Source organism: Numida meleagris, chromosome 1 (genome assembly GCF_002078875.1).
Source record: "Numida meleagris isolate 19003 breed g44 Domestic line chromosome 1, NumMel1.0, whole genome shotgun sequence".
Lineage (NCBI taxonomy): Eukaryota > Metazoa > Chordata > Aves > Galliformes > Numididae > Numida > Numida meleagris.
Genome location: NC_034409.1, coordinates 38,160,710 through 38,170,693, shown reverse-complemented (window position 1 = coordinate 38,170,693; position 9,984 = coordinate 38,160,710). Strand labels below are relative to the sequence as shown.

General features: G+C 44.6%; 1 protein-coding gene across 1 annotated transcript in view; it reads left to right on the top strand.

Moving 5' to 3' along the window:
• The window catches only part of KCNC2 (potassium voltage-gated channel subfamily C member 2), a 90,485-nt gene that overhangs the window by 223 nt on the left and 80,278 nt on the right, over positions 1-9,984 (top strand). Inside the window, exon 2 of the mRNA XM_021385196.1 lies at positions 80-470. Within this exon, the coding sequence (XP_021240871.1) occupies positions 80-470 (391 nt within the window). The remainder of the gene's footprint in view (positions 1-79; positions 471-9,984) is intronic.

The following is a 9,984-nucleotide window of genomic DNA, read 5'->3' as shown; positions in this document are numbered from 1 at the left end:
CCCCCAACGCGGCCCCGCCGGCGGGCGGCTGCCCCGAACCCGGCAGCGGCTGCAGCCCGCGGGGCGTCGGCGGGGCCAGCGAGTTCTTCTTCGACCGCCACCCGGGAGTCTTCGCCTATGTGCTCAACTACTACCGCACCGGCAAGCTGCACTGCCCCGCCGACGTGTGCGGGCCGCTCTTCGAGGAGGAGCTGGCCTTCTGGGGCATCGACGAGACCGACGTGGAGCCCTGCTGCTGGATGACTTACCGGCAGCACCGAGACGCCGAGGAAGCGCTCGACATCTTCGAGGCGCCCGACCTGCTGACGGGCGAGCCGCCCCCCGACGGCGACGACGACGACATGACGGCCAAGCGGCTGGGCATCGAGGACGTGGCGGCGGCCGCTGAAGGCAAGGGCGGGCGCTGGAGGCGGCTGCAGCCCCGCGTCTGGGCGCTCTTCGAGGACCCCTACTCCTCGCGGGCCGCCAGGGTAAGCGCCCACAGACGGCGCTCCCGGGAGATGCATTGTCACCCGCGGGTGATGGCGGTGGTGGTGCCCCCGGGAGCCTCGGGGTGGTGGGAGCGTGGGGCGTCGAGGTGGAGCTCGGCCTGCGTGGGGTGGGCTGTGGAGTGGCACTGTGGGTGGTGGGACACTGTGAGGGGTGACACCGGCCCCTCTGGGGCAGGTGGGAGGTGTGCCTCCAGGAGCCTGCCCGCCATCCTGGTCTCCGTGGGGACATGGGGGTGCCACTGACCGGGGGTCCACGCTGTGTGCCTATGGGATCCATAGTGCCCTTTCTGGGGGCCTGCAGGGCTGTCTGTGCACCGTGCCCTCTGGCTTTCAGGGAGGTGTTGGGTTGTGTGAGGTGGTGACTGCCCACAGCCCTTCCAGTGGGGCTCTGCAGGAAGCAGGAGGGGCCCTGAGCTCGGCGGGACCCGGTGACAGGGCACCAACCTGCCCTCTGCCCGCCATGGTGGCCCTCATCACTCTGCAGCTGAGGGCTGTTAGGGAACACAGGTCCTCAGTGAGTTCTCGTCAAATGGGATTTTAGATTTTGGCTCTTTTTTCTGTGCTGGAGCATGGTGTGAGTTTCACCCCTGACGTGTAGTTGCTGCTGTTGGTGGTGATGGGTTTTGCTTTCTAACCCATGGAACAAGCAAATGGTTGTAACACCTACAGGAGAAATACACAGCGGTGCCTTGAACTCAGCTGTGGGAACAGCACCCAGCAGCAAGTCCTGCCCGCGGCACGTGAGAAAGAGCTCGTGGTTGGAATGGGCTTGGATTTAAAGCAGCAGGAAGCATTTTGCAGTGCTTTCACTGGGTGTCCCTGTGAAAAACCCAGACCTCAGCCTGCAACAGCGATCAGTTCTGTCCCCAACAGTGCCACTGGGGTCACCAAAGCCCGATAGAGAGTGAGGTTTCAAGGGGTGCTGAGCTCCAGCTGGTGCCTCAAGTGTCTCTATAGCAGGCTGCGTTCTGAATACACATTGGTGGTGTTTTTATTGTTGCTCATTAAGATCACACATGCAGCTTGCATCTCGGCCGCCCAAATTCAGCAGAGTTCAGCTGTCAGTACCCGACCTGCCAGCATTGTGGCAGTCCCACTGCAGCCACCTGCCACCGCTGCTGGAGAAGCTGCTGACAGCAGCAGATCTGCAGCTTTTACAGTGTGGAGCCTTTCATTGAACTTTGCGGGGCGCCGGCAGTGAACACCTATTAGAGAATGTATTTACCTTTTTAAAGTTAGAAAGTGGTTTAACGTGTGATATTCTGATTTCAGCCACAGGCAGCCAGAGCGAGGCAGTGCCAGAGCTGCAGCTCTGAGTTCTGGTTCTGTTCAGCGCTGCTGCTCTGTGCAGCGGTCCCTCCCGCAGGCAGGCAGCTTGGGTTGCTGCTGGCAACTTGGAAGCATGGGGCACCTCTGTGCCTTGGGGCCGGCATATGCTTGCACCTGCACCCCAACATGCGGCAGCATGGGTGGTGGTACACCCAGCTGGGAGCCGAGGTGCTATTGTCAGTTCAACACTTCCCCGCACCTGAGACAGACAGTTTGTTTTCTGAGTATTCTGGCAAACGCGGCATTGTTTTGTGTCAGCTGAAATGATGACTAACTCTAAAAATATTTGGGTGAGATCCTTGCCGAGCGCAAGGAAAGCTCCGTGAACATCAATTGCGCCTTGCAGTGCGAGCTCCTGACTCATGCGCTGCTGGGATGGTGGTGAGACAGCTCGCTGGTAAACTTTCTTAATAACGGTGGTAATCGCGCTCCGTAGCAGTGCTGCCTGGTTGAACTTCCGCAGTGTCTGTTTGGAGGAACGCGGCGTTGAGAAAAACTGGATGTTTGTTATTAAGGGGATGGTACTTAATATTTCTGATTTTTCTTTATCCTAAACTGTGATCTCTAAAAATAGAAATTTATAGAAATTCAAATATAAGTTGCCATGGTAACCTATTGGGGGATAGTGCACACACAGATTATTCTAGCAAGACCATCCAGCAATGTTATATAAACAGTGGAACTCATCTGCTGACGAGAAGGTGTTCTGTATGAGGGATTTAAAAAAAAATCAACTTTAATACATGCAGTTTGATAGTGACATCTACTAGCCGTGCTTTTTGTAAATGCAAAACGTAATGCGTGTGCGTACAATTGCTTTGAAACCTGCAACACCTTCCTTTGCATCTCAAGTTCAGGAGTTACATCTGAATATTGTTTGTTATTTCACCGTTTTGGATTTCTCCGGCTGAGAACTGTAAGGCAGGGCGCAGTGGCACTGCTTTCTCGCTGGGCTTCCCGGTGCTGTCACTCACAGACTGCTCTCTGATGGAGTGCTGATGTGTGGATGGAGAGGTCCCAGCGTAAGGGCTGCCCCAGCAGGAGATGCGTCGGGCAGCCAAATCCTCCTGTGCGGTGCAGATCCCTACCCAATTCTTACTGCGCTGTGTGTGCTGTGGGTGTGACTGGTTAACAACGGTGGGGTATTTTGGATTCCTCTGATGCCCTTGGCTCATGAATACAAGGGACTCTTTATGCTGTAGTTATGTGCAGAGAGATGTCCAAATAGTTTGTAAGGAAGTACAAGAGGCGTAATTAGCACTGAGTTTGACAGAGTGTCTGCAGATGCCTGGTGGGACCTGGAATGTCAGCGCAAGTCTCAGATACCATATTTCAAATTAATTAAGCTTTTAAGGCCTTTTATTTTTGAATAATAGTTGAAATATGACGCCGTTTAAAGAAATAATTAGCATTCATCATTGATTTTTGTTAAGGATTGTGGATTATTCTTGCACTTAGCAGAGGAACCCAGAAACTGTCCGGGAGCTCACAGAGTTCACAGCTGTCTGCGTGTTCCCCGGAGCAGCCTGCGTGTCCATGCACAGAGCAGGGATGGGACTGGGATGACAGGCTGTATTCTGCTGGAAATGAGAAGCCCCTGTGTGTGGCTGTACGTGCAGTGATGCTGTGGGAGGCTGCTCGCAGTCACACCTCCGCAGGCCTCCAGTGCCCAGAGAGGTCGGCTGTGGGAAGGGTCGGCGGAATGAGGGAGGCAAGAGGGGGGGAGAGAACTGGGTTTATGGATCCCCTGAAGGCGTAGAGCCCCAGAAATCATAGGGGAGAGCATTCTTAGTGGAGTTAACTTGCATCTTTCTTTGGTGGCTTGTGCACATTTTTCCAGGTAGCTGGATACATGCTGGGTACCAGAGTGGCTTATGTGGGCTGCTCAGGATGCAAACGGCTTTTATTTTTGGTGGAAGCAGTGCTGCTGGGGTGGTCTGACAGGCACACCATGAATGGGGTGGGGAAGATACGGCTGGCTCAGAGTGTAATAATAGTGAAGTTCAGGGCTTATTTGCTTTATTAAAAATAGAACAGGCATTTAATTTCTAAATGCAAGTCTTAGAAATTTTTGAGTTATGAAGACTTTTCTTCTATCTGAAAATGGTTATAGGAATGTACAAAGAAAATAGTAAGGATTACAAAGAAACTGAAAGGGTGGGCTTTCCTCTTGCCATCTTGCTAATCAAAGTGCATAATTTATTGTTAAGTGGGAAAAAAATCCTTTCACTTACGTTGGCTGCTTTTAAAGCAGCAGTGCCTTGTGCCTGGGACAAACACCATGACATATCACTGCTACGGGTATTCACGTGTTCCGTGGCTTCGTGGGTACATGGGATGACTAAATCATAAGTATTTTTTATTAATTCATTTCTAGAATGCTGGCTGTTAAGAGTCTTAATTGCAAATAGCTGTTTAATAAGTTACCCACTCAACGTAAGCCACTTTGATCTGCGTTAAATTTAGATGGTATCTGGTGGCACTGACATAGCGGTGAGGTAAAATCAGGAAGATTTCTGCCTCCCTAACTTCTGCCTTTTTCTCTACAGCTGTTCTGCCTGCTGCTGCTACTGTTTCCATGGAAACAAGCCAGCTCTTGGCTTCCTTTTTTCCATTGAAAACAGCCTTCTCTCTGTCACTTATTAATCTGAGAAAAGCATTCTGTCATGGCTCTGACATGAGCGCCACAGAGCTGATCTGCCTGAGCATCTCAGGAATGGATGCTGGTATGTATGTGCCCATGCACGTAGCCAGATTCATCCTCATTAAAATAATTCGATTAATGGACTTGCTCTGAATTTGCTTTGGTATAACTGGAAGTGGAAATTAGCTTACCACACGCAGCCCAAGATAATAACAGTATTGAGAATTATTCTTGGCTGAGAAATCTGGCAGACAGCATCCCATTCTTCTGCGCAGTTCAGACATAATGCCCTGCTACTCTTTGTCACGTTTTGTTTACAGCAGTGAAGTGCTGAAATGATTTACTTTGGGATTAGAATGTGTCTTCAAATCCATTCATAACCCCGTTCGTGTGGTGGTGGAGGAGCAGCTCACAGCTCTGGGGAATACTGCGTAGGTTTCAGTGCTTCCGTTTGGTCAGGTGTCACATTACCATGCCATCGAGTGATGCCATCAGGATAAGCAAGAAGTGAATTAAGAAAAATGGTATCTTCGTGGGCCTTCTTATTCATAAGGTGTCTGGTGCCAATGCCTTCTGAAGAAGACAGCATTTTTGCTTCGTTTTTTTGAACTCATGTTGAGTTGTAATGAAAAAAAAATCAAAACTCAGACTAATGTCAAATCCTTGGTTAGTTTCCCTCATTATCAGAACATTAAGATTTTTAAAGGAACTTTATGTAGAACTTACTTGGCCTTTTCTCCCTCAGCAATCGTTGCTAGAAGGTGACTGTTCTCTCCTTATGAAGTTACCTTTCAATCAGAGTAGAAGTAATAGAGCACAGGAGAGGCATGTCTATATATCTTCTTAACATTTTGTATAATCTCTGGTGGATGAGCTGCAACGGTGCTGTTCATTTTTGCAGAGGCTGCTGGTCTTCCTTTGCTTCGGACTCAGCTCATCCTGGGGAAGTGTGTTTCCTTCAGCCAGAACAGGAGAGAAAGGGTTTGTGCTCTCTGTAGTTGGCACCTGACAGGATGGGATGTTCCCTTTTCATTCTCGTTACTGAGTCTTCTTCAGTCCTTTCTGCTGGCAGCATGACTTACATAAGCTTACTGATCTCATGTAGGAGCTTGTGGGGGTTTCTGCAGTGTACTTTTTATCATGAGTAAAGTAGGTAGGCCAGTAAAAATACAGAGAGGATAAAATATGGAATATCAAGCTGTTGCTTATAATTCCGCAAAGGATATTTCTATAGCAATACATTATTATGTCCACTGTTACTTCCCAAGAGCCCTTCTCCTGGTGCGAGGGCTGGAGCAAGAGGATATTTCTTGCATCAAAACCAGTTTGAACTGGTGAACTCAATATGCAACTGCAGAAATGTGTACAGACATACTGATATAAACTTAGCATTATCAACGTGATAAAAGAGCCTGTAAGTTGGAGTGCTGGTCTGATATATTCATTGCCCTGTCATGGCATACACATGTACATATTGCTGTAACTGAGGGGTAAGCTTGTCAGAAAAACACCTAGATATAACTGTAGAGGAAAAAAAAAAGAGTGATTTCACATTCTTTTTAGTCCTACAAATGTGTTTAATTAACATCATTGTTAGTACTTTATAATGACTAAAGCATTTTTGAAGGAAAAACTCCCATCTGTTAATCAGTAGCGTTAAAAATAGAATGCCATGTAATCATACAATTTCTTGTGATTTGCTTTACGGATTTTTTGACTGAAGTGGTGACATGAAACTTAAAAACCAAATTATCCAATTACGTATTTTAACTGTATTTTTTTCCCTGCCTTTAAGTTGTCTGAGAATTTTGAGATGCTGCTGTGTTTTTGATCTTTATACTAGTAGGTTAATTATTGCAGGGGCGTAATAATTCAGTCTTTTCTTATTACAGACAGCCTTTTGTAGATCCTTAGCATTTCTAGGTGAATCATGGGTATCCGGTCTTTGATATGCTCCAGGAAAAAAATGTTGTAAATAGAGGGGAGCAGTCTGTTATCTTGGTTCACTAGTATGTGCTGGATATAAAACTCAGTGTCATTTATTTCTGAGATAAGTATAGTTTCTTAAATGCTTACATTGACATTAGCATGCAGCATACAAACCTGTATTTTTTACTGTGCCTACTCTCTGAACAAGGCAGAGGATCTCTTGGAGCTTGTTTCTGGTTTTGATAATGGGTTGAGTGCCTGCTGCACAGCAGTAATCTTCGTCAATGTTTAATCCTTATCCTAAGAGAAAGAATTCTTTAGGAATGACTACCACCACGCTAAAATGCTTTATTTGGTAAAAGCAAAGGGCTACTGCAATACTAGAATACTAGGGGAATTTGAAGCAACAGAAATCATACACTGAGATGCAGTTTTAGTGCCTGAGACAATTCTCTTTCGTTGAATCATTTTGGAGAACACAAAGGTCTGCATGGTGATACAGAGGGCTACAAAATGGTGCTGTGAAATTCTGCATATGTGTGGTTGCAAAAATCAGGACTGTGAGCTGCAATCCCGATGATTTTGCTTGGGAGAGATCGCTGGTGCCCATCCCAGGGCAGGGTTGGAGTGGTCAGCTGTCCCAGCCAGCATCCTGCTGCTGGTCTTAAGTAGAGGTAAGACTAATGTCTCCAGATGTATTTTGCTTGGCTTGCTTAATTTCTCAGTACATAAATGTTCACAGAAGACTTCAATATGCTATCTACTGTGAGATAAAGAGAAATCAGGTATATTGGTATTTAACAGCCTGTGCAACCACAGGTTTGCACTTCAAAGTAGTGGTAAAAATTCCTATGGGATAATATAAAGGATGCTTTCAAGTATGCAAATGCATGGGTATAAAATTTCTTCATTTTTTAGACAGTACCACAGGAGACATCCTTGTCAGTCCTTATTGCTAAACAGATGTTCGAAAATTTGTGGTAATTTTCAAGTGAGCGGTCTGTTTCATCTTGTTTGGCACCTAGTAATCCTATACTCATGTGAATCATAACTATTCATAATAGTTGGTTTCAGGATTATTTTAATTTGTACAGAATTATGATGGTTAAGAGGAAGAAAATGTTAGTTTGGTTTAGTTAGTTTATTTTTAATACCATCCCAAATATTCTGCACTTTTTTTTCTTCCTGATCAGAACTTTGCAGTATTCTAAACTTAATCCAGTTATGGTTTGGAGAAGATCCTCATTTCTTTTTAAATTCTAGGTCTAGTATCTGCCTTCACTTTTTCATTTAATTTTAGGACATAATTGATCTTCAAGGACATCTGGATTTCATCTTGAACATTCTTGCATTGGCCTGGGAAATTACTTAAAGAAATTAGTGCTTACTTGATTTCTTGTGTGCTTAAGCTTAAGCTTGTCTTGAAATGTTTTGCTGAAGGAAGAGCTAAGTTTGGACTATGTACGGAGTTAAGTTCTCATATTTCAAACCTCCCTTACACTAGAAAATGAAGTCCTTTTACTACTAATATTTCTGAGTTTCATATTTTCATAGTTTAAGTAAAATGTATATGATAAATGACACCAGAGGCTTTTCTTTGGGTAGAATTCAAGCAGGGTTGCATTTTAGCCCAAGTACTGAACATCAGCTCTGCTGTGTAACTCATTATCTGTTAATAATTGATGTTAAACAAACTTATTTAAAAATGTTGGCTATCTCCATCCCTTGGCCTGTAAATATCTTTACTGACTATTCTAGGCTGGACTGAAACTTTTGACAGCAGGCTGGAGTTATTTTCCTTCTCACCTAGGTGGTATGGCACCTATAAGGTTGGAGAAATAAATGGTAATGTTTGTCATTTGTTGCCAAAAAAGGCAGATGAAGCTGATGTTTCAGTGACCCGTGAATGGTCAACAAAATTGGTTTGATGCATTGCAGCTACAGGGTCTCCTTGGTTAGTCATTGCGCGTTTTAAATTGGTGCCTCAGTAGCAGGACAAGTGAACTGGGGAATCTAAAAAGCAGAGAATATTTGATATGAAGGAGAAATTACATCTTGGTGGAAAATGAATCATTACAGATTGAAACAAGGAATATAATTTCATTATTTTAGTTTTTCACGATATAGTTTGTTAGATCTTAAAACTGGAGAAGACGGTATTTTGCACTCCATGTCTATTTCTTTAATAAATGATTTTCATTAAGTAAGGATGGAAGTTGTCAGTTGTCTTTAAACTGCAGGTATATCTACCAGATTGATGCTTCTCATTGCAATTGCCTTTTCCTTAAAGTGCGAAGGGTTTATTCCATTTTGGAAACGGCTATTGCAGCAAGTATAGTCATGATGAAGGTTTCCACCTTAATCAAGCTTCTGAGAAAAATACAAGTGTCTCCCCAAATTGTCTTTGAAGGTTCTCAGAGCTGGTTCTTGGTTATCCATGTCCTCGTTCTTCATCCCCACCTCGTTGCACTCAACACCTTGCATTACCACTGAGACAGTAACTCACTATTCTAATACTTTCCAAACAAGGACTTTTTCAATGCATTTGTAATAAAATTAACCATTCTGCTTCAGCTTGAAGCGCCATGATAGTTACACATACCTCTAAACTTTCACTGCTACCTTTAGTATTATCTGTGCTTGCAGCTTTTCTTTGAAAGATTGGTGGCATGCAGCACTTACTGAAATTTTGCTGGCTTTTCATTTCACTGATTTTGTATTCTCAACAATTTAAAGTATTCAGTAGTAGAAACACACTGATTAGTCTTTAGAGAAGTGCAGATTTAGTTCAGTTGGTTTGTATTTCATTAGATGAACCTATCTTGCACTGGCGTTCTGACAAATTGATGAGGTGAAGGCAGTCTTCTTTGAAACAATGTCTGCTTTAGTTAAAAAGTATCAATAGCTAACATTCTAAAACTATTAAATAAACTTGGATCTTTGTGTACTCCTTGAAGATACAGCTCAGGAGATGTGTATTAGTAATTAAAATCAACAAACATTGCAAAATGGGATTGTTTGCTGGCAAAGCTTTTCAAAAATAATGAGGTAATAGTTACGGTTTGTAATCTTAATGTGAGCAAAATCCTTTCTCCAGAAACACAAGCCTTGTGATATTGTGGGAAGGTCTTGGCAATAGTAGGGACTAAAGGAAAATGCTGTATGTTATAAAAACTTGTGCTGTGAATTTTTCATTGAAATTCTACTGCTCAGACAAATACCATGTCAGTGTGATAGCAGTGTACCTTGCAAGACCAGCTGAGAAGTGTGAATCTGACGCAGGGGAGAATGTTTGTGATCCTCATGCTTTCAGACTTCAAGTGCAGTTTTTATCCATATATTTATGTATCTGTATATCTATATATCTCTCTATAAATATGAATGCAAATTCTAGAATCAAAGAATCACAGAATGGTTTGGGTTGGAAGGAACCTTAAAGACCTTCTAGTTCCAGCTCCCCTGCTCAAACTCAGACAACTTAAAGGCAGGCAGAGTTGCCACCCACTAGATCAGGTTCCCCAGGGCCCCATCCAGTCTGGCCTTGAACGCCTCTGGATGGGGCCCTGGGGAACCTGGGATGGGGCACCCACA